A 25396-nucleotide genomic window follows, 5' to 3' on the forward strand; every position below is an offset into this window, starting at 1 on the left:
AAACCTCATATAACTTAAACACATTAAAAATTAGTAAACACATAAATATTTTGTTTTTTTTGTTTTTTTTTTTTAATTTAGAATAAAAAAAATCACATGCTCCCCATCCTGAACCCTCCTCCCTCCCAACCTCCCCATACCATCCCCAACACATAAATATTTTGAATCATGGGGTTTATAACATTTTTCAGATGTAAAATATATGATAATGACAGTACAAAAGACTGGGAGGGCAAATAAAATGAAACTGAATAAGTTTTTAAACTTTATGTAAGTATAAAGTGATACAGTATTAACTTTAAGTGGAATGTGATAAGTTAAGTATGCATTTAATAATCCCCCAAGTAACTACCAAAAAAAGTGATATAGCTAAAAGGCCAAATGAAAGCTAAAACTAAAATGGAAAACTAAATAATAGTCAGTTAACTAAAGAAAGCAGGGAAAGAGGAACACAAACACATGGAACAAATAGAAGATAACAAATAACCTAGCCCAATTATATCAATAACTGTATTAAATATAAGTAGACTAAATACCCCAGTTAAAAGGCAGAGATTGTCTGGGTTAAAAAAAGAGAGACGTGTACTTGTCCATAAGAGAAGCACTCTAGATATGAAGAAACAGATAGATTGAAAATAAAACAGTAATTGGAAGAATTATACTACAAAAATAGTTAGCATAGAAAGGTTGATGAGGCTATATTAATATTAGATAAAATGATCTTCAAGTCAAAAAGTATTTTGAAAGATAAAGAGGGACACTTCATAATGAGAAGAAGCTCAATTAATCAGAAAGACATACTAATCATAAATGTGTATATACCAAATAACAGAGATTCAGAATATACTTTGGATACCCAAAGCTTGAAAAACATTCTGCTTGGTGGATGCATTGATGTACTAAGCAGATCTCAGGCCCTGAGTCCATAGGAAAGGTCACAGAAATGCCTTATCTTAGACCCATCCAGACCTGGCCCGTCTTGCATTTGGCTATTCTTGGGTTATATCCTTCATAAGAAAACTGTGTCAGTGAGTTCTGAGTCATTCTAGGAAATTACTGACCTGAGTTTACAACTGGTCAGTCAGGAGTTCAGGTGCCAGAGGACCTGTGACTGGCATCTCCAGTGAGCACAGACCCTTCTTAAACCTGTGGAATCTGACCCTAACTGTGGGGTAATTAGTGTCAGCACTGATGTGTAGTACACTGAGGGAGGTTGGAAACAAAGCACATAGTGTGTTCACCAAGATGGATTGTCAGTCAGTTCAGTCGCTCAGTCGTGTCCAACTCTTTGCGACCCTGTGAATCACAGCATGCCAGGCCTCCCTGTCCATCACTAACTCCTGGAGTTCACTCAAACTCATGTCCATTGAGTCGGTGATGCCATCCAGCCATCTCATCCTCTGTCGTCCCCTTCTCCTCCTGCCCCCAATCCCTCCCAGCATCAGGGTCTTTTGCAATAAGTCAACTCTTTGCATGAGGTGGCCAAAGTACTGGAGTTTCAGCTTCAGCATCAGTCCTTCCAATGAACACCCAGGACTGATCTCCTTTAGGATGGACTGGTTGGATCTCCTTGCAATCCAAGGGACTCTCAAGAGTCTTCTCCAATACCACAGTTCAAAACCATCAATTCTTTGGCGCTCAGCTTTCTTCACAGTCCAACTCTCGCATCCATACATGACCACTGGAAAAACCATAGCCTTGACTAGATGGACCTTTGTTGGCAAAGTAATGTCTCTACTTTTCAATATGCTATCTAGGTTGGTCATAACTTTTCTTCCAAGAAGTAAGCGTCTTTTAATTTCATGGCTGCAATCACCATCTGCAGTGATTTTGGAGCCCCCCAAAATAAAGTCAGCCACTGTTTCTACTGTTTCCCCATGTATTTCCTATGAAGTGATGGGAATACATTTGAATCAGTTCTAATGAGGTGTATGAAACTGGAGCCTATTATACAGAGTGAAGTAAGCCAGAAAGGAAAACACCCCAATACAGTCTACTAACGCATATATATGGAATTTAGAAAGATGATAATGATAACCCTATACGCGAAACAGCAAAAGAGACACAGATTATAGAACAGTCTTTTGGACTCTGTGGGAGAGGGAGCGGGTGGGATGATTTGGGAGAATGGCATTGAAACATGTATAATATCATATAAGAAATGAATTGCCAGTCCAGGTTTGATGTAGGATACAGGATGCTTGGGGCTGGTGCACTGGGATGACCCAGAGGGATGGTGCGAGGAGGGAGGTTGGAGGGGGGTTCAGGATGGGGAACACATGTACACCCGTGGCAGATTCATGTTGATGTATGGCAAAACCAATACAATATTATAAAGTAATTAGCCTCCAATTAAAATAAATAAATTTAAATTAATAAAATAAAATATGTTAAAATATGAAAAAAAAAGAGAAGTCTCTGTACTGCAACTAGAGAGTAGCCCCTACTTGCTGCAACTAAGGAAAAACTCAAGCAGCAACAAGGACCCTGCACAGCCAAAATAAATAAAATTTTAAAAAATGAATGAAAGAAAAGATTCCATGAGTTCAATCAGAGACCGACTTGAAGAACAGAGGCCAGAAAGAATAAAACCTTTTATGAGAGAGTCTGAAAAATAAATCAAGCATTTCCTTGCTAATTTTTAAAACAACTACTGGTTTTTTATCAGTGAAGATATGAATCTAGACAGTGTGGTTGCTCTACTAGACTACCGTAAGGATGGTATCACCCCATGTATGATTTTCTTTATGAATGGTTTAGAAATGGAGAAATGTTAACAAATCTGGCAATAACTTTAGATCTATCACCTATAATCATAAATTATTCCATTTTTCATCCACACAGCAAGAGAACTTAGATAAATGGAACTGGTGTCATTTGACTTCTTTGACTTTTGATTATTAGATTATAAGGGCGGAGCTTATAACATCAGCAAAATGACATCTATCTTTTATTGAGCATGTTATGTGCCAGACGCTGTGCTAAGGGGGCAAATTCACATAGGTCATGTATATCACACCTATTATTCATACCTTCACAAGCAGATGATTTTCAAGGTCTCTTCCAAATTCAAGGACTATGAATCTTATGGGAGGGAATGTTCTGAATTGAACTGAGACTTGGTTTGTTGTTATTGTTGTTTAGTCTGACCCCATGGATTGTAGCCTGCCAGGCTTTTCTGTCCATGGGATTTCCCAGGCAAGAATACCAGAGTGGGTTGTCATTTCTTTCTCCAGGAAATCTTCCCAACCCAGGGATTGAACCCATGTCTCCTGCACTGGCAGGCAGATTCTTTACTGCTGAGTCACCAGGGAAGCCCTACTAACTTTATTGGGCTATAGTCTCGCCAGTACGTGCATGCTAAGTCGCTTCAGTCATGTTCAACTCTTTGCGACCCCATGGACTATAGCTCACCAGGCTCCTCTGTCCATGGGATTCTCCAGGCAAGGACACTGGAGTGGGTTGCCATGCCCTTCTCTGATAGTCTGGCCAGTAGGTGGATCTAAAGGATTTTGCTAATAAACACAGGAAAAGATGCTCAACATCACTCATTATTAGAGAAATGCAAATCGAAACTACAATGAGATATCACTTCACACCAGTCAGAATGGCCATCATCAAAAAGAATCTACAAACAATAAATGCTAGAGAGGATGTGCAGAAGAGGGAAGCCTCTTGCACTGTTGGTGAGAATGTAAATTGATAACAGCCAGTATGGAAAACAGTATGGAGATTCCTTAAAAAACTACGAATAAAACTACCATATGACCCAGTAATCCCACTAGGAGGCATATACCCTGAGGAAACCAAAATTGAAAAAGACACATGTGCCCCAATGTTCATTGCAGCACAATTTACAATAGCTAGGACCTGGAAGAAACTCAGATGTCCATCAACAGATGAATGGATAAAGAAGCTGTGGTATGGATTTACAATGAACTATTACTCAACCATAAAAAGGAGTGCATTTGAGTCAGTTCTAATGAGGTGGATGAGCCTATAGTCTATTATACAGAGCGAAGTAAGTCAGAAAGAGAAAAATGAATATTGTATAGTAACACATATATAAGGAATCTAGAAAGATGGTACTGATGAAATTATTTCAGGGCAGCAAAGGAGACACAGACATAGAGAACAGACTGATGGACAGACTGATGGTGAGGGAGGAGGAAGGACAGGATGGGATATATGAAGAGAGTAACATGGAAATAAACATTACCATATGTAAAATAGATGGCCAATGGGAATTTACTGTATGCTCAGGGAACTCAAATCTGGACTGTAACAACCTAGAGGTGTGGGATGGGGAGAGAAGTGGGAGGGATGTTCAAGAAGGAGGGGACATATATATATACCTATGGCCAATTAATGTTGATGTTTGGCAGAAACCAACACAACATTGTAAAGCAAGTATCCTTCAATTAAGAATAAATAAATTTTTTAAATTAAAAGAAAACATCTCTAGGGTGTTTCAAATGCAGCAAGGACTTAAGGAAATGAATACAATAGTTACATAGTAACTCTTTAATTTTGGTGAAAAGAGGGTCTACAGTAATCCAAGTCTATGCCCCAACCAGTAACGCTGAAGAAGCGGAAGTTGAACGGTTCTATGAAGACCTACAAGACCTTTAGAACTAACACCCCAAAAAGATGTCCTTTTCATTATAGGGGACTGGAATGCAAAAGTGGAAGTCAAGAAACACTTGGAGTAACAGGCAAATTTAGTCTTGGAGTACGGAATGAAGCAGGGCAAAGGCTAATAGAGTTTTTCAAAGAGAACATATTGGTCATAGCAAACACCCTTTTCCAACAACACAAGAGAAGACTCTACACATGATCATCACCAGATGGTCAACACTGAAATCAGATTGATTATATTCTTTGCAGCCAAAGATGGAGAAGCTCTACACAGTTAGCAAAAACAAGACTGGGAGCTGACTGTGGCTCAGATCATGAACTCCTTATTGCCAAATTCAGACTGAAATGGAAGAAAGTGGGGAAAACCACTAGACCATTCAGGTATGACCTAAATCAAATCCCTTATGATTATACAGCGGAAGTGAGAAATAGATTTAAGGGCCTAGATCTGATAGATAGAGTGCCTGATGAACTATGGAATGAGGTTCATGACATTGTACAGGAGACAGGGATCAAGACCATCCCCATGGAAAAGAAATGCAAAAAAGCAAAATGGCTGTCTGGGGAGGCCTTACAAATAGCTGTGAAAAGAAGAGAAGCGAAAAGCAAAGGAGAAAAGGAAAGATATAAACATCTGAATGCAGAGTTCCAAAGAATAGCAAGGAGAGATAAGAAAGCCTTCCTCAGCAATCAATGCAAAGAAATAGAGGAAAACAACAGAATGGGAAAGACTAGAAATCTCTTCAAGAAAATTAGAGATACCAAGGGAACATTTCGTGCAAAGATGGGCACAATTAAGGACAGAAATGGTATAGATCTAACAGAAGCAGAAGATATTTAGAAGAGGTGGCAAGAATACACAAAAAAACTGTACAAAAAAGAGCTTCACGACCCAGATAATCACGATGATGTGATCACTCACCTAGAGCCAGACATCCTGGAATGTGAAGTCAAGTGGGCCTTAGAAAGCATCACTACGAACAAAGCTAGTGGAGGTGATGGAATTCCAGTTGAGCTATTTCAAATCCTAGAAGATGATGCTGTGAAAGTGCTGCACTCCATAGGCCAGCAAATTTGGAAACCTCAGCAGTGGCCACAGGACTGGAAAAAGTCAGTTTTCTTTCCAATCCCAAAGAAAGGCAATGCCAAAGAATGCTCAAACTATGCACAATTGCACTCATCTCACACGCTAGTAATGTAATGCTCAAAATTCTCCAAGCCAGGCTTTAGCAATACATGAACCTCCAGATGTTCAAGCTTGTTTTAGAAAAGGCAGAGGAATAGAGATCAAATTGCCAACATTCGCTGGATCATGGAAAAAGCAAGAGAGTTCCAGAAAAACATCTATTTCTGCTTTATTGACTATGCCAAAGCCTTTGATTGTGTAGATCACAATAAACTATGGAAAATTCTTCAAGTGATGGGAATACCAGACCACCTGACCTGCCTCTTGAGACACCTATGTGCAGGTCAGGAAGCAACAGTTAGAACTGGACATGGAACGACAGACTGGTTCCAAATAGGAAAAAGAGTACATCAAGGCTGTATCTTGTCACCCTGCTTATTTAACTTATATGCAGAGTACATCATGAGAAACACTGGGCTGGAAGAAGCACAAGCTGGAATCAAGATTGCCAGGAGAAATATCAATAACCTCAGATATGCAGATGACACCACCCTTATGGCAGAAAGTGTAGAGGAACTAAAAAGCCTCTTGTTGAAAGTGAAAGAGGAGAGTGAAAAATTTGGCTTAAAGCTCAACATTCAGAAAATGAAGATCATGGCATCTGGTCCCATCACTTCATGGCAAATAGATGGGGAAACAGTGGAAACAGTGTCAGACTTTATTTTTTTGGACTCCAAAATCACTGCAGAGGGTGACTGCAGCCATGAAATTAAAAGATGCTTACTCCTTGGAAGGAAAGTTATGACCAACCTAGTAGCATATTGCGGAAAAGGCACTGGCACCCCACTCCAGTACTCCTGCCTGGAGAATCCCATGGATGTAGGAGCCTGGTGGGCTGCAGTCCATGGGGTCTCGAAGAGTCGGACACGACTGAGCGACTTCACTTTCACTTTTCACTGTCCTGCATTGGAGAAGGAAATGGCAACCCACTCCAGTGTTCTTGCCTGGAGAATCCCAGGGTTGGGGGAGTCTGGTGGGCTTCTGTCTCAGGGGTTGCACAGAGTTGGACACGACTGAAGTGACGCAGCAGCAGCAGCAGTAGCATATTGAAAAGCAGAGACATTACTTTGCCAACAAAGGTCCGTCTAGTCAAGGCTATGGTTTTTCCGTGGTCATGTATGGATGTGAGAGTTGGACTGTGAAGAAGGCTGAACGCCGAAGAATTGATGCTTTTGAACTGTGGTGTTGGAGAAGACTCTTGAGAGTCCCTTGGACTTCAAGGAGATCCAACCAGTCCATTCTAAAGGAGATCAGCCCTGGATGTTCTTTGGAAGGACTGATGCTGAAGCTGAAACTCTAATACTTTGGCCACCTCATGCAAAGAGTTGACTCATTGAAAAAGACCCCGATGCTGGGAAGGATTGGGGGTAGGAAGAAAAGGGAACGACAGAGGATGAGATGGCTGGATGGCATCACCAACTCGATGGACATGAATTTGAGTGAACTCCGGGAGTTGGTGATGAATGGTGGGGCCTGGTGTGCTGCAATTCATGGGGTCGCAAAGAATCTGACACAACTGAGCAACTGAACTGAAGTGAATTTAGAAGACTTTTTTCTCCCTAAGTTTGACATTTGCATCAGGGAACTGGGCAAATTTTCGTATACAAACAATATAACCAATATATTAAGGAAATTTAAATATTTATGTATACTATAGCCTGTTTTTCCTCATAACTTTACCTTATTTATTGGTTTAATGTTCTTACTTAAATAGTGACTATGTACCAGGAAGTATAGTAATGACTAACCATATATGGCTATGTATATTTTGGCTTAAATAATTAAAATTAAATAAACTTAAAAATCCAGTTGCCGTAGTCAGACTTCAACAGCTCAGTATCCACATGTGCTTAGTGGCTACTGTATGGAACAGCACAAATGTAACACATTTCCTTCATCACAGAAGAGCTATTGAACAGTATCATCTAGCTTTGATTTGCATAATAAATATATTCAATTTTTTTCTGTTCAGTTCTTTTCCATGTTATATTTTTAGCTATTCATTTTGTGTTCAGACGAAACATGTAGGGAAATATGAAATTTCAGAGTTTTGTTTCAATGTGCTACTTGCAGACTATTGATGAAAAAGGAGAGTTCAGTGTCCCGAGTTGCTATGGAAATATTAAAAATGATAACGGTGGTTCCAGCCTTACCTTTGAGCATCCTCTGGATGACGTCAATGTGGTCGATTTGAAATGGATCCATGACTTTGTATTAAAATCTCTGGAACTTGTCTATCAAGTAGAAAAATGGGAAACACTCGTATCACTTGCCATTCAGTTCAATGCAGTTTCGCAGTAAGTACCTCTGAAAGGGTGGCTAACAGCGATAGACTTCACTGAGAAGAACGTGTCTTTACTAATGTTTGTTTCTAATATATATGTTACTCTTATCCAGTGAAAGATACACAGAGCAAGTGACTCCACTGCTGGTTTACGCACAGCGCCAGCTTCTACTGCAAATATCCAAATGCAAGGGCCCAGACATCAGCCAACAGGCTTGTGTAAGATATGAGACTGAATACAAACAGAAGGTAGGTTAGGCTCTGTTATTCATGCAGTTGTCATTTCTTATTAGTACGCATATAACTAGCAAGATTTGGGATCAGATAAATGTTGCTATTTTCACTTAAGCATTTATCATTCAAATCAGCAAACATTGTTGAGAATCGCTGTTTGCCAGTATTTTCCAGATACAGAGAAAACAAAAATTAAGTCCTTGTACACGAGGAGCTTATATCCAGGTCAAAGCTGATTTACGCATTAGGCACAGTGAAAAGAGTGCTGGAGACATAGCACTTTTTTAGGAGCCATTAAATGTTTTGATTTATTTTACAATCAGAAGAAAAAAGGAACTTTTATGTTAAAGACGGTGTTACAGTTTTAATAATATTTTTTGATGGAGCAGTAGGCCCATGACGGCAAAAGTACTTAGGGCTCATGAATGACATGTTGCAGCTTTAAGTTGAGGGAGGAAAGAGATACATCTATTCTCTCATTTATTAGCTTAATAAATATGTATTGACTCCCTAAGATTAGAGCTGATGCATTCAATTGTGCAGTCTGTGTCCTGCCCTTGGGCACTTGGCATACGTTGGGTGCTGAATCCAGCCCCTGCCCCACACACTAATCCATGTGGGCTTGAGGGGCTTGTAGCCCCCCAGAGAAGGCTCACATTTTTTTCCTTCTCACAAAGGCTGCTTATGGTCTTGGCATATTCTTGCCTCTTGCATATTCTATGTAGAGAGCTGTGTTCTTGCTTTATGGAGGTTAGTTTCAGAAGTACGGAGGTAGGAACAGTGGATAAACATGTAAACAGATAAAAAGATTTATTATCAGCATAAATTCTCTGAAGAAGATAAAACAGCTACATGGGATAGAGATAGGCTGGGGTGAGAGGTGGAAAAGTTGAGCAGAGGTGATCGGGAAGGTCTCTTGGAGATGGTTACATTTGGTGGGAAAGGGCCAGCCCTATAGTGGAAAAGAACATTCCAGCCTAAGGGGAGGACAGGATCAAAGACCCTGAGTTGGGACAGGAAGGAGGCCCAGACCCTGCAGTGCAGCAGACGAGAGATGAGAAGAAGGGGCTGCTTCTTCGGCATTTTCTTGGGTGCTTCCTCCTCTTCTCCCCAGTGTCCCAGTGTTAGTACAGCCCAACGTTCTGTTCTTGGTCCTCTAGTACTCTAGCTAGGTATTCTCTGTTAGAGAGTTAACTCAACCTGTGGCTCAAAGTAAACATCTTTATGATGATGGCTACCAAAATTACATCTCCTGTCTAGACCTTTCTCCTGTATTCTGTGCTGACGTATCTAACTGCCTGTATCAGTCAGGGTTCAATCAAAGAAGCAAAATTAGTTACAGCTGTCTCTCCCCTCCCCAAATGTCCACATTGATTTTTCCCACACCTTTTCCAGTCTTGACTGAACATCACATTCTCTGTGAAGACTTTTTCCTCACTGCCTTGTTTAAATGTACGTGTCTGTTTGTCTGTTTTTCTCTATAGCATTTATAACTCTTAGTCTACTTTATCATGTACTCTATATATTTTGTTTATTGTCTATTTCCACGACAATAAGTACCACAAGAAGAGGAATTTTTGCTTATTTTGTTTTCTGCTATATCATCTGTGAGCTTAGAGTAGTGCCTGGCACATAATAGGTGTTCAATAAAGATTTTTTAAATGAAGCTGGAGAGGTGGGAAGGACTAGGTCAAGTAAGATCTTAATAGGCTGGGGGAAGGAATTTGCATTTTCTTAGACTGTCCTTGCATCTCATTATAGAGGTAACTACAAGGGACGATAATAAAGAAGCATCATCTACGTCAGACTGGGGTTCAAGGATGGTTGTATTTTGAGCAGGGGTGTGGGAGGTGGGGTGGAGAAATGGAGAGAAGAGGATCTTGGACCTTTTAAAAGAATTACCTTATGTCTAAAAATGGTCTTTTTCATTTTAGGACTCATTATCTGTTAAAAAATACTACAGAGGACGTTAGTTCTGAAAAACTCCACCAGGGAAGTTTAAATAGCGTTAATTATGAGTAGAGGGGAAATCTGCCATTGAAAAAGCAGCCTCTATTTTAAATATGTTTCAACTTACATAATGGGAGATATATTTAGACTAGTGAATTTATAGAACATCAGAGAAATTATTCTAATTGCTCTACATAATTTGCCTAATGCTTTTCCAGCTGTGGTATACATAAGAAATACGAAAAATTATGTAGCCACTTTTTTTTCCCTCAAAAGTTCTCATGATTGAATGTTACTCTGGAGCTTTTATTTGTAGCATCTTTTTGTATCTCTTCTTTTTGGCTAATGAAAAATAAGATGAACATTTGAAGTAAGCAAAAATTTTGGCTCTAAATACCTAAGTGATATTTGTTTTCTCCTATCTTTTTAAAGATAACCTGCCGAAATTTCATTGGAATACAGCTCAAGATTAATCCTCCAACCAATAAAGGGACAGCTATAGGACAGCGAGCAGATGTCCTTAGAAAGCTTATCTATTCAGGTTGGAACCAATCTTAGCTTGAAGCTCTTTCTCTCTTCTTTAAAACAAGATTTGCTGTTGTGTTCTGCATGTCCAGTCTCCCATAATTAAAGTGTTCGCAAAAGCTCTTTTGCAGATTTGACTGAAAATAATCCACTTGATATTTACCATCTTATATTGCTATAAATGTCACTTAAGGGGAATTAAAACTCATGTCTTTTATTAGTTTAATCTGTAAGTTAAAAAAGGGATATAAGAGAAGAGGGAGAAAGGAAATTGATGGGAAAAATTAAATATGAGAAAAGACTGTTTCACAAGTTTTTCTCTATTTTTAATCTCACTTGGGAACTCTTTAAACTGATCTTTCGCTATTTTCTTGGTTCTATCGTGATCCCCATAATAACTTCCATTTCCATAATCAGTATGGATTATTTTTCTACTGGTGTTACCAAGGTTAACTTGTTGGTTTTTAAACAAGAGTACAACAGAAGATTCTGAAACATTATGACTCCTTTGCTTTTAGCTGGTGAGGCCTCTTGGAGTGTGTTGGCAATGTGACTTATACGAATGAGATGATGGGAAGGGATGAAAATGGAAGTAATGCCTCTCTCAGTGGTGTTTTTCCTGTCTCTGTTTTGGGTAGAGGAAAGAAATGCAAGTCTTCCCTTTGATATTTCCTGGATTGACAGGTGGGTTCTTTACCACTAGCATGATCTGGGAAGCCTTGATGTGTTTGGATTCCTTCACTTATTTATCTACTGATTTTAGGTATGTATGTGTGTATGTATGTATTTATGCATTCATTCATTCATTCATTTCTTAAGTCAGGCAGCCATTCAGTCATTCAGCAAATATTTCTTGAGTATCTACCATGTGTTAAGTGCTATACTAGGTCCTGAGAAACTGGGAAAGATTGAAGGCAGGAGGAGAAGGGGATGACAGAGGATGAGATGGTTGAATGGCATCACCAACTTGATGGACATGAGTTTGAGCAAGCTCCAGGAGTTGGTGATGGACAGGTAAGCCTGGCGTGCTGCAGTCCATGAGGTCACAAAGAGTCGGACATAACTGAGCGACTGAACTGAATGACTAACTGAGGTCCTGAGAATACAAAGATGAATGGGACTAAAGATTTGTTATATGATTTACAGCCCATTGAAAGAGACCGATAAATAAGCCAGAGATGGTAGTGTAGAGTGGTAAGATCTATACTGTTGTGACTCCTGCCACTGCTATAAACAATAATAGTTAATGGTAGTGTCATTTTTGAGAGACTCTATGTAATTTAGTGGGGTTATCATAAAAGTAAAAAGCAAAAGTTGAGAGTAGAAAGGTCGGCAGGGATTGGATAATAAGGGGTCTTAGAAGGTAGGGTAAAGAGGCTCAGATTTATCTAGAGAGCTGAAGGGAGCTAGTTAGAAGGGTTTAAAGAAGGAAAATGAAATGATCATATTTGTGTTCTTGAAAGACACTTCAGCAGTGTGGGGAATGGGTTGGAAGGAGACCACATGGCGGCAGGAGAGCTGCTGCTACCTGCTTATGGGTTTACAGACATGATGAGGTCCTGGACTTAGTGAGAACAGCGGGGTGGGCAGTTGAATGCTTGTTAGGTGAGGGGGATGCATGAGGAAGGGAGGAGTTCAAGTTGCTTTGGTTTCTGGCTTAGGTGGCTAAGTGGTTGTGGTATCTTCACTCTATTAAAAAGTACTGAAGTGGGGGGCAGGTTAGAGGAAAACATCTCTTTGCTATTACTGAGTTTGAGGTGTCTAAATAATAGCTGAGTAGAATCATCCAGTCAGTCAGTGATCAGTGCAAAGAAATAGAGGAAAACAATAGAATGGGAAAGACTAGAGATTTCTTCAAGAAAATTAGAGATACCAAGGGAACATTTCATGCAAAGACGGGCACAATTAAGGACAGAAATGGTATGGACCTAACAGAAGCAAAAGATGTTAAGAAGAAGTGGCAAGAACACACAGAAAAACTATACAAAAAAGATATTCATGACCTAGATAATCATGATGGTGTAATCACTCCCCTAGAGCCAGACATCCTGGAATGTGAAGTCAAGTGGGCCTTAGGAAGCACCACTACAAACAAAGCTAGTGGAGGTGATGGAATTCCAGTTGAGCTCTTTCAAATCCTGAAAGATGATGCTGTAAAAGTGCTGCACTCAATATGCCAGCAAACTTGGAAAACCCAGCAGTGGCCACAGGACTGGAAAAGGTCAGTTTTCATTCCAATCCCAAAGAAAGGCAATGCCAAAGAATGCTCAAACTGCCGCACAATTGCACTCATCTCACATGCTAGTAAAGTAATGCTCAAAATTCTCCAAGCCAGGCTTCAGCAATACGTGAACCGTGAACTTCCAGATGTTCAAGCTGGTTTTAGAAAAGGCAGAGGAACCAGAGATCAAATTGCCAACATCCACTGGATCATGGAAAAAGCAAGAGAGTTCCAGAAAAACATCTACTTCTGCTTTATTGACTATGCCAAAGCCTTTGACTGTGTGGATCACAATAAACTGTGGAAAATTCTGAAAGAGATGGGAATACCAGACCACCTGACCTGCCTCCTGGGAAATCTGTATGCAGGTCAAGAAGCAGTAGTTAGAACTGGACATGGAACAACAGACTGGTTCAAAATCGGGAGAGAAGTACATCAAGGCTGTATATTGTCACCCTGCTTATTTAACTTATATGCTGGACTGGATCAAGCACAAGCTGGAATCAAGACTGCTGGGAGAAATATCAATAACCTCAGATATGCAGATGACACCACCCTTATGGCAGAAAGGGAAGAAAAACTAAAGAGCCTCTTGATAAAAGTGAAAGTGGAGAGTGAAAAAGTTGGCTTAAAGCTCAATATTCAGAAAACTAAGATCATGGCATTTGGTCCCAACACTTCATGGCAAATAGATGGGGAAATAGCAGAAACAGTGAGAGACTGTATTTTTTGGGGGGGAGGGGGCTCCAAAATCAGTACAGATGGTGACTGTAGCCATGAAATTAAAAGATGCTTGCTCCTTGGAAGAAAAGTTATGACCAGCCTAAGACAGCATATTAAAAAGCAGACATTACTTTATTGACAAAGGTCCATCTAGTCAAAGCTATGGTTTTTCCAGTAGTCATGTATGGATGTGAGAGTTGGACAATAAAGAAAGTTGAGCAGCAAAGAATTGATGCATTTGAACTGTGGTTTTGGAGAAGACTCTCAAGAGCCCCTTGGACAGCAAGGAGATCCAACCAGTCCATCCTAAAGGATATTGGTTCTGAATATTCATTGGAAGGACTGATGCTGAAGCTGAAACTCCAATACTTTGGTCACCTGATGCAAAGAACTGAGTCATTTGAAAAGACGCTGATGCTGAGGAAGATTGAAGGCTGGAGGAGAAAAGGATGACAGAGGATGAGATGGTTGGATGACATCGCCGACTCAATGGACATGAATTTGAATGAACTCTGGGAGTTGGTTTTGAACAGGGAGACCTGGTGTGCTGCCGTCCATGGGATCACAAAGAGTTGGACACAACTGAATGACTGAACTGAACTGATGATACATCAGTGAGGCACTCAGCAGGTTTGTATTTTCACCACCAGTGCATTGGTATTGGTTGAAATCAGAGGCTTGAACAAGGTCACCCAGAGGGTGTTCTTAAGAATATGGTCCTGAGGATGCCATCACTTTGGAATCTGTGTCAGTCAGAAAGGGCTGGGGTACATAGCAGTTATGAACAATCCCTGAATCTCATTGACATAAGACAAGGAAAAGTCTGTTTTTTGCTCATGCTTGTGTTCAGTGAGGTTGAGCAGCTCATCATGGATTGATGGAATGTCCCTCTCGACACACGCTTCCATGATGGTTTTAGAGGCAGGAGACAGAACACTAGTGTTATCCTCTAGGGTAGCTATAACTGGAGGCATATAGTAAATGGTTAAGACTTTGAAGTGAGACCACACACATATACCATACACTTTGTGCTAAGGGCTTTATGTGGATTGTTTTATTATAACAACCCCATTAAAATTCATTGGACATCAGGCACTCTGATAAATGTTTTGTGAGTATTAGCTTACAACTGCCTGATGAGGTAGGTTTGCTGTTGTCTCCATTTTTTAACCAGGAAAAATAATATTTTGTATATTTTTCATATTTTATAATTTTATATTCATAGTTTATATATAAGTCAGATGATGGCTCTTCAAGCTGATACTTGAAGGTGACACATTTTCTGCAATTTTATTGGCTAAAGTCATGTGGCCACATCTAACTTCAAAAGGGGAGGGTAGTGTGATTGTACTCTGTACCCCAAGGATAAAGATGGACTATGTGAAAAGCCCTAGTGACTGTGATGGAAAAAACAGAGGCAGAGCTCATATCTGAAAGAAATTGGGATGTGGCTTAAGAGGTGGGAGGTATGGGAGCTGAGAGTGTTACAAATGAGGCCGAGGAGAGACAGAGAGCGTATGAGTCAACAGTCAGAGAGAGGTCAACTAAGATGAGGGATTCTGTCCATTGTGTTTGGGAGGTCACTGTCCCTGGCCTTTCTGCTATGACACCCTCACCTTAGGGTCTTGCTGTAGCTGTTTCTCCTTCCTGAAGTGCTCTTCCCCCATCCAGGTGGCTCTCTGATAAACCCCTCACTTCCTTAAAATCTTTGTGTGCATCTCATCTTTTCAGTGAGGCTTACCCTGACCATTCTATTTGAAACTGCATCCTGCTTCCTTCCTTCCAATTCCCCTTACCCTAATAAATGTTTTCTTTTTTCCCCCCTGAAGCACTTATAGCCACTTATCACATTCTATAACTCAGTTTTTTAAAACTTATATTTATTGATTACTAGTCTGTCTCTGCTGATAAAAGGTAGGGTCTGTGAGGTCAAGGACAATTGGTTTGTTCATCGATGGAATCTACATGCCTTCATCAGTACCTGACACATCGTAGGAACTCAGTGTCCACTTGCTGAATGAATGACTTTAACAATAGTAGTTTCAAAGAAATGGTTGGGAGGGTAGTGGCAGTGTTTTGAGTGGTGGGTGTGGTAGTGGTAAGCTGTGCCTGCACAGAGTCACTGAATGAGAATTGCCTTTGATGAAGCTTAGAAGTGACAAGAAAAAAGCAGGAGCGGCCAGAAGGGAAAGTGGAACCCAGGGGGGCTTTGTTTTATTTGTGTGGTTGTTTTAGTAGAAGAGAAGGAGAATATTTCTATATTTAATAGAAAGATCCGGGAGAGAGGGAGAGCCAAGAGATAAAGATGTTTGATCAGGCAAGGAGCTTGAGGATAAACAAGGCAGAAAATGGGATATATGGGACTTAGGATGTTGGGACACCCCTGATGCTAGATAAGGAAGGAAGGAGAGAACAGGTTCAAATGCAGGAAAATTTGTAGATGTTAGTGGTAGAATTTGAAGGCATCTTTACTGGGCACTAGAGATTTTCTTAATGAAGCAAGGAGTTGAGAGCACAGCCAAGGTTGAGATTCCAGGAGAGATGTGAGGTGGTGGACTGGAAAATAGGAGAAAGGAAGATAGGAGAGCTGCAGAGCAGTGTAGACGATCCAGTTGAGAAGCATTGGTGACCATGAACTTGTAGGTTTTACTGCCAATGTTAAATTATTTCCTCATATTCAGTGAACAGCAGGAGGACCAGCTTCCCCTCATCAGTCATGTGTGAATAGTTCCAAAGAGCATGTTTCTTCCTGGGTGTGTTGTCCTTTTCTTCATCTTGTCTGTCAAACCTCTGGAGATCCTCCAACTTGGGATCTGTAACTCAGAATGTGATTTATACTGTCCCCTCCATCCTAAAAAGAACTGGCAACAAATGTGAGAAAATTTGTCAAAAATGCTTGTTATCGATCTTCTGGTTACAGGGGGTGGGGGAGTGGGGGGTATGGTGTGGGGAAGGGAGGAGTGAATTGGGAGATTGGGACTAACATATACACACTATTATACATAAAGTTGGAGAAGGCAATGGCACCCCACTCCAGTACTCTTGCCTGGAAAATCCAAGGGCAGAGGAGCCTGGTGGGCTGCAGTCATGGGGTCGCTAAGAGTTGGACACAACTGAGCAACTTCATTTTCACTTTTCACTTTCATGCATTGGAGAAGGAAATGGCAACCCACTCCAGTGTTCTTGCCTGGAGAATCCCAGGGATGGGGGAGCCTGGTTGGCTGCCGTCTATGGGGTCGCACAGAGTCAGACATGACTGAAGTGACTTAGCAGCAGCAGCATACATAAAGTAGATAACTATTAAGGACCTGCAGACCACCCTTATGGCAGAAAGTGAAGAGGAACTAAAAAGCCTCTTGATGAAAGTGAAAGAGGAGAGTGAAAAGTTGGCTTAAAGCTCAACATTCAGAAAATGAAGATCATGGCATCTGGTCCCATCACTTCATGGGAAATAGATGGGGAAACAGTGGAAACAGTGGCTGACTTTATATTTTGGGCTCCAAAATCACTGCAGATGGTGACTGCAGCCATGAAATTAAAAGACGCTTACTTCTTGGAAGAAAAGTTATGACCAACCTAAATAGCATATTGAAAAGTAAAGACATTACTTTGCCAACAAAGGTCCGTCTAGTCAAGGCTATGGTTTTTCCAGTGGTCATGTATGGATGTGAGAGTTGGACTGTGAAGAAAGCTGAGCGCTGAAGAATTGATGGTTTTGAACTGTGGTGTTGGAGAAGACTCTTGAGAGTCCCTTGGACTGCAAGGAGATCCAACCAGTCCATTCTAAAGGTGATCAGCCCTGGGTATTCTTTGGAAGGAATGATGCTAAAGCTGAAACTCCAGTACTTTGGCCATCTCATGTGAAGAGTTGACTCATTGGAAAAGACTCTGATGCTGGGCAGGAGGAAAAGGGGACGACAGAGAATGAGATGGCTGGATGGCATCACCGACTCGATGGATGTGAGTTTGAGTGAACTCCAGGAGTTGGTGATGGACAGGGAGGCCTGGCGTGCTGTGATTCATGGGGTCGCAAAGAGTCGGACACAAATGAGGGACTGAACTGACCTGAACTGAGTTCTTTGTAATGAACTGTATGAGAAAAGAGTCTTCAAAAGAGTGGATATATGTATATGCATGGCTGATTCACTTTGCTGTATAGTAGAAACTAACACAACATTGTAAATCAAATATACTCCAACAACAACAAAAAAAGAAAATGCTTGTTATCAAAATGGTGACTAACATCTAAGATCTAGGAAAAGCATATATAGGAAAACTCTAGACCCATGTGACCAGTAGGTGCTTAATGACAATGAGTGCAATGTGTCAGGAAAGCACGTTGCCAGTCTGTTGTTAGGTTATATTTGGAAAGGCAAGAGGGTGGGTGGTAGGGCAGAAAGAAAGATGGGGTCATCAGGCTTCAGTGATCCTTTGAGATGGTTCTCAATGGTGGTAGAGGTAGAGCTAGTTTGAGCAATGAACAGAGTTGTTGTTGTTGTTTAGTCTCTAAGTCATGTCTGATTCTTTAGTGACCCCATGGACTGTACCCCTCCATGCTCCTCTGTCCATGGAATTCTCCAGGCAAGAATACTGGAGCAGGTTGCCATTTCCTTCTTCAGGGGATCTTTCCAACCCAGGGATTGAACCTGAATTTCCTGCATTGGCAGGTGGAGTCTACTGCTGAGTCACTTAGGAAGCCCATGGACAGAGTAGGAGTATTCAAATAGATAAGATCTAATAAATGTTGTAATGGCAGTAATAATTGATTGAGCCAGTACTTTATTATCTTCTGGTGGCTCAGATGGTTAAAGAATCTGCCTGCAGTGCAGGAGATCTGAGTTCAATCCCTGGGTCAGGAAGATCCTCTAAAGAAGGGAATGGCTACCCACTCCAGTATTCTTGCCTGGAGATTTCCACGCACAAAGGAGCCTTGCGGGCTACATACAATCCATGGGGTTGCAAAGAGTCAGACATAACTGAGCGACTAACTCTTCAACAATTGTAGGAGGTAGATATTATTATACTTACATTACACATTAGATAATTAAATGTTACAAGTGAGTGCTGGAATCATGGTTCAAACTCTGGCCTGTCTGATTGCTCACAGGGCTCCACTGAGCTATCAGGTCTGTCTGTCCTTTGTCCCTTTTCAGCTTAAATTCTCTTCTTAACTTACAGCATTCAAGAAAAAATTTGCTATATATCAGTAGTCATGGGGAAACAAATATTTTATTGTTACTTGTTATGATAGTTGCACAATTTTAAGATGATCCTGCATAACTACTACAGGTTTTACACTGAACCATTATCATTAAAATCTTGGCATCCACCTGATACCTCCTTATGAAACTCTAGGACCTCTGTGTCTTAGGAGCATAATTTGGGCTGCGCTTTTGGGCTTATTAGGCAAATTTTTAGGATGCTGAATTTTTTTTTAGTGTACTAAATTCAGATCATTAATGTGTTTATAAGCATGATGGTCCTTATATCACCATGACATGTTTGAAATTCTTAAAAGAGTTTTAAAAAAAGAACAAGTATACTCCTGATGGTTTCCACCCCAGATCGCTGCTTTAGAACATCATAGATTTTCTTTTGGCATAATAGCATTTGGAGGTAATGCTTGATATGTTTAATTCTTCAGAACAGATACTGTAACGCTCCGGTGCCTAGGAACATTTGGTATTCTCATTATTTAACAGCATTCTATTCTCCCTCTAGCTATTTAATAATGCATATGTAATTTGGTACAGTCTCTGTAGGATTTGGAGGAGTGAGAATACCTTACTTTATAGATGATTTTTTGTATGGATGAGTAACCCGCCTGCTTGTTAAGCTTCAAAGGGGTGATAACTCTATGGATATGCCTTTTATTGTAGCTGTTTTTGCTTTCTGTCTGGGATCTCTTTCTTCAGGTTTGACTTTATTGGCATCTAAGTTCTCTAACAGGATAGTTCAGCCATCACGTGTGTTGGAATTTTGAACCCTTTGGCTGGTGTGTTTTATTAGTGCCTCTGGGCATTTGGATTGATGTCACCGAAGGTGTAGAAAGTAGCCCAAAGTTTATATCACTCACTGGGATTCTTCCTTATTGAGACCATCTCTCTGGAGTCATTGGCATTTCAATTTTAATGTCTACACTGGTACACGAGAGACATAGTAAATCTAGTCTTTTCTCTCCTCTTCCTTATTTTTACCTATTTCAAACTGTTGAGGCTATTAGTGCCTTTAAAATAGCTTCTGAATTATCCATAGAAGTTCTCAGAGAGGGACCCCTTGAGACAGAGATGGCAGAATAAGGCCTGCAAGCTAATGATATTTCCTTATTGCTTTGCATCATTTATCTCCTGTAGACAACCACCAAAACACCAACAGAAGCCTAATTAGACAATAAGAAAAAAGGGTATACTAGGGCTTGAAAGAAGAGAAAAAAGTAAGGTAAAATATAATTTAGGAAAACAACAAAGAGATATTATTTATAAGCATATATTTGCTAAAAAGTAGCAGGATGATTTTATTCAGAGCCCATATTTTAAAGATGGCAAACATCTCCTCTTTTCCCTCTTATAATCTGTAATCACTGGCATGCCTTTGTGACTTTTATTCTAGAACGTAAGCTCTGGGAGAGCAAGGAGTGTGTCTATTTTGTTCATTTGTACCTGCTCAGTGCCTGGCATGGCACCTAGTACTGGTACGTTCTCAGTGGACATTTTAAAAATATAATGTGAGCTCCATTTATTAAATGCTTCCTCCATGACCAATACTGTGCTGGACCTGTCACAAATGGGTTAAAACGTAGTCTAGTAACTCTTGGAGGTAAATCTTACCATCCCAGTTTTAACAGATCTTGCAAATGAAGGCCTCCTGAGAAAGTTACTGTCTGAAAATATTAATATGTGAGGGCTTCCAGTTTCCTCCCTTTCCTTTGCTTTGCTGAACTTCTTTCCCTCATCTCACTCTCTATGGAAGAAAAAATGAAAGCCAAGCTCTTGAATTCTGGCAGGAAAAGTGGAGAAACGGAGCAGAAACCTATGATCTTCAGGGTGCTGTGCGTAAGGGTTGGGGTGGGAGGGGTGAGGGCATGCCTTGTCAGGACTCACGCAGGACTGTGCATGCTTAGAGGAGAGAGGGGTGGTGGAGACAAGGTAGGGGGACAGGAGAGCAAAGTTGGCAGGAGAAGAGTGTGACCTGTGCCTCATTATTTGATCCTCTTAAATGTATGACAGGGAAGTGTGTCATGAAGTGAGTCATGAGTGAACTTGCTGGGGGCACAGATGCACCTCTCAACATAGCCATGTTCCTGGTTTGACCAGAGCTTCCAGGGTTTCGAGACATCAAGGTGTAATGAAAGATGTGTCTCCACGGTCATTGAATGTGACCCCATGTTATTAATTTCACCAAGACCTCACTGGGCTTACAAGGACCCCAGGCTTAATCTGTATTATTCTCAAAGTGTCTCTATGCCCACAGGAGCACACCTTAAATTAGGATCATTGCCTGTTCCCCAAATCTGACACCCTTTGGGAAACTATTTGGGAAAGGCGTCAGACTAAAACACTGGTTCTCTCTCATCTTGTAAGGGCTTAGAACAAGTGTTGTTGTTGTTTTTTAATTGCTAAGTCATGTTTGACTCTTTGTGACCCCATGGACTGTAGCCCACTAGGCTCCTCTGTCCATGGGATTTCCCAAGCAAACATACTGAAGTTGGGTTGCCTTTTCCTTCTCCAGTTAAGACAAGTGACTGTCCCTCAAATTCACTTTTCGTCCTTTGTAAAGTATGAGTGATATTTATCTCTACTAGTTGTAAAATAGTGTGACAATAAATTGAGATTAATGCCTATGGAAGTGATTATTAATAAAGTTTGTCCCAAGCATTTAGCTTTGAAAACTGTTGTCATTCATTCATGTAATGAATGTTTATTCAGCACATACCTTGTAATAGGTACAGTTATAGGCCAGGGGTGAATTCAGTGGACAAAATGGGCAAAAATCTCTGCTCTCACAGAACTTGCATTTTAGTGGTCAGAGACAATCAATAAATAAGTAAAACCCATAGTAGGTCAGAAGCTAATGGGTGCTGAGAAGAAAAGAGAAGTTGTGACAATGTTAAAGAGAGTGATCAAAGAAGGCCTCACTGAGGAGTTAACAGTGAAGTCATAAGCTTAAGGAGTTGAGGAATCAGACCTGGGGATATCTCAGGGAAGAATGTTCTAGGACAAAGTGAACCACTGGTGCCAAGACCCTTGGGTGGAAGCATGCCAATGTGGGAGGGAGTAAGGGGGAGAATAGTAAGGTCACAGGGAGCCTCTTCTTGGTGGGCCTTAGAGGTCACTCCAAGGACACTGTTGTTCTCTCTAGGTGATGGGGGAGTCTTGGACAGGGGTGTGACATGAGATAATTTATATTTTAAAAGGGATAACTTGTATTTTAAAGGGGGTCCTCTGGTTTTTTGTTGAGACTGGCAAGGGTAGAAATGAGACTGCTTGGGGGTGGTCACAGTGATTCAGAAAGAGATGTCGGGTCTTGGAACACAGTGGAATGGAAGTGGTGAGTAGATCTGGGGAGAGATGGTGGCACTCCAGACATTTTCTGAATGGGGAGCCTCCAGGATTTGTTGTGAATTTGACTTGGGGCTTGAGATGAGATAACAAGTCAAGGATGATGCCAGCTTGTGGCCTGAGCAACTGGAAAAATAGAACCACCCTTTAATAAGATGAGGAAAGACTATGAAAGGAGTAGGTTTAGGGAGGAAAGATTAGGAAATCAGTTGGGAACATGCTAAGTGTGAGATGTTCATTAAATGCCCAGCAGAGGAGACCAGTGGATAAATGAGCCTGGACTTCAAGAGAGATGGGGCCAGAGATAGCATGTAGATACTTAGACCCATGAGACTAGATGAGATCATCAAGGGGGTGAATGTGTTACTGAACTGGGTTCTTGAACTCATTAATCAATAGACGTTGATAAGAGAGAGGATGAGGAATTCAGGCAAGGCTTCATTGGGACTTATGCTACAGCACAAAGGAATGAGAAGAAGTAATAGATTCCCTTCCTCAATCTCCAACTGACAGGGGGGCTAGTTTCTTAAATTGGGTGTGAGAGCAGGTCAGTGTGTTGGCAGGGGAGTCACTGAGGTTGGTCTCCCCGTGCCCTGGTGGTGCTGTGTGCAGCACCCTGCTTTTGCTCCAGGCCCCAGAGATGGCAGATGGGTTTTGGCCTTTGTGTATCTTATTGTTCATGATTTGCCTCAACTGTGCATGCACACAGTTGTTTTTAGTCGCTTATGCTATGCTATGCTATGCTAAGTCACTTCAGTTGTGTCCGACTCTGTGTGACCCCATAGACGGCAGCCACCAGGCTCCCCTGTCCCTGGGATTCTCCAAGCAAGAACACTGGAGTGGGTTGCCATTTCCTTCTCCAATGCATGAAAGTGAAAAGTGAAAGTGAAGTCGCTCAGTCGTGTCTGACTCTTAGCGACCCCATGGACTGCAGCCCACCAGGCTCCTCCATCCATGGGATTTTCCAGGCAAGAGTACTGGAAGTTTCTTTGTATTCTATTGCTGGAGGAGACGTTTGTCCAGATGCAAGTATTCCAGTAAAGGGTCCCAGGTTCCAGCCTGTCTCAAATGTTAGTTAAGAAGAAAAGAGAGGCAGTCTAAGGGTTGAGCCTTGGGATTTTCAAATATTAAGAATTTGGGTTGACAAGGATGAATTAGCAAAGAGGGCTAAGAAGGAGGGGTCAGTAGGTTGGTAAAGGACCTGTAAGCCAAGTGAAGAAAGTATTACAAGGAGGAAGGAGTTAGCAACTGGGTCAAATGCTGTTGAAAATTTATGTGAGATAAAGCCTAAAAATTGAACACTAGATTTATTCTAGTGACGATCCTTCGGGTGAAATAATGGGGGAAAAGTCTGATTTAAGCAGTTTTAAGACAGAATTGGAGAAGGAAATGGCAACCCACTCCAGCGGTCTTGCCTAGAGAATCCCAGGGACAGGGGAGCCTGGTGAGCTGCTGTCTATGGGGTCGCACAGAGTCGGACACGACTGAAGCGACTTAGCAGCAGCAGCAAGAGAGAATGGGGAACAATGAAAATAGAACTTTTTGAGGAGTTTAATTATAAAATGGAGCAGAGAGATAGGATGGTGGCTTGAGGGGAAAGAAGGGTCAAGAGAAAGGGTTAAAATTTTTTTTTTTAGAAATTTAAATATAGTCTCTGTGCTATTCTTTACAGTTTCAGAACTTATTTGTCTTTTAATTGACATTTATACCTTGGGTCACCTTCACCCATTTTTGCCCATCACCCCACAACTCTGCCTCTGGCAACCACCAGTCTCTTCTCTGTTTGTTTGAGTTTGAGTTTTTTAGATTCCAAATGTACGTGAGATCATTCACTGTTTGCCTTTCTCTGTCTGATCAGGGCTCATCCATGTTGTCACAAATGATAGGGTTTCCTTCTTTTTTATGGCTCTGAATAATATTCCACTGGGTAAATACCACATTCTCTCTATCCATTCATTTGTTGATGGACCCTTAAGTTGTTCCATATCTTGGCTACTGTAACTAATGCTGCAGTGAACACAAAATTTTTGATGATTTTTAAAAATAGAAAAAAACGCAAAATGGGATGTTGACTCAGCAGAGGGAAAAACTGGTGACTGGGAGGAGAGAGGAGAATTGCCAGAGTGATGACCTTGCAGTGCAGATAGCATGGGAACTGGGGGCTGTGTGGGTCTAGGGGTAGGCGCTTGCAGGAAATCCATTTGGATTCCTTCCATTTATTCCCAGTGAGGTAGGAAGCAAGGTCATCAGCCCTAAAAGGTGGATAAGAGGCAATTTCCACACCTTTTTTTTTTCTTCGCCTAGTAGCCAATTAACCATTCTCCAATCACTTCTAACATTGGAATTTTCCGTGTCCCTCCCTTGTTCTCACTGCTACCATCTTAATCAAGTTCAAATCATACTATGTTGGTGTTGTAACGTTATAACCTCTCAGCCACCACCCTCGATCTATTGCAGCCTGCTGTGCATACAACTGCTGGCTCACGCTTCCTAAAATATGAATCTCCTTCTGCTGGGGTCTTACTCAAAACGCTTTCTTGGCTGCCCATTAAAGAGGATGAAGGCCACATACGCAGTGAGGGCTTTAGGCCTCTGGAAACCCTTCTTGGTTCAAAAGAACTGGCCATGTCATCTCACTGTGCCCTGCATTGCCACTTTTAATCCTGATTCCACCCTCTCCTGTGCAAGCTGGTTCTGTGACCCAAGGGAAGCTGAGACTTCTCTATGCCTGATTCTCATCTGTAAAAAGAGGATATAATGGGACATACCTCTTATGAGTGTTGCTGCTGCTGCTGCTAAGTCGCACCAATCATGTCTGACTCTGTGCGACCCCATAGACGGCAGCCCAACAGGCTCCCCCATCCCTGGGATTCTCCAGGCAAGAATTCTGGAGTGGGTTGCCATTTCCTTCTCCAATGCATGGAAGTGAAAAGTAAAAGTGAAGTCACTCAGTTGTGTCTGACTCTTAGTGACCCCATGGACTGTAGCCTACCAGGCTCCTCCATCCCTGGGATTCTCCAGGCAAGAGTACTGGAGTGGGGTGCCACTGCCTTCTCCAATGAGTGTTGCTAGAATTC

The 25396-nt window shown here is 41.2% G+C and overlaps 1 protein-coding gene across 5 annotated transcripts in view; it reads left to right on the plus strand.

Moving 5' to 3' along the window:
* The window catches only part of CFAP54 (cilia and flagella associated protein 54), a 303678-nt gene that overhangs the window by 137958 nt on the left and 140324 nt on the right, over nt 1-25396 (plus strand). For 4 of the 5 annotated variants that reach the window (XR_015163948.1, XM_086400813.1, XM_086400812.1 and 1 more), the window contains 3 exons: nt 7898-8121; nt 8222-8357; nt 10725-10833. Coding sequence is in view for 3 of the 5 variants with exons in the window: in XM_086400813.1 (XP_086256939.1) it covers nt 7898-8121; nt 8222-8357; nt 10725-10833 (469 nt within the window). In the remaining 2 variants the exon portion in view is untranslated. The remainder of the gene's footprint in view (nt 1-7897; nt 8122-8221; nt 8358-10724; nt 10834-25396) is intronic. The other variant, XR_015163949.1, reaches the window with a different exon arrangement.

The sequence above is a fragment of the Bos grunniens genome, chromosome 5, assembly GCF_055505025.1.
Source record: "Bos grunniens cultivar Pamir isolate PY7600 chromosome 5, Bosgru_T2T1.0, whole genome shotgun sequence".
NCBI classification, from domain to species: Eukaryota; Metazoa; Chordata; class Mammalia; order Artiodactyla; family Bovidae; genus Bos; species Bos grunniens.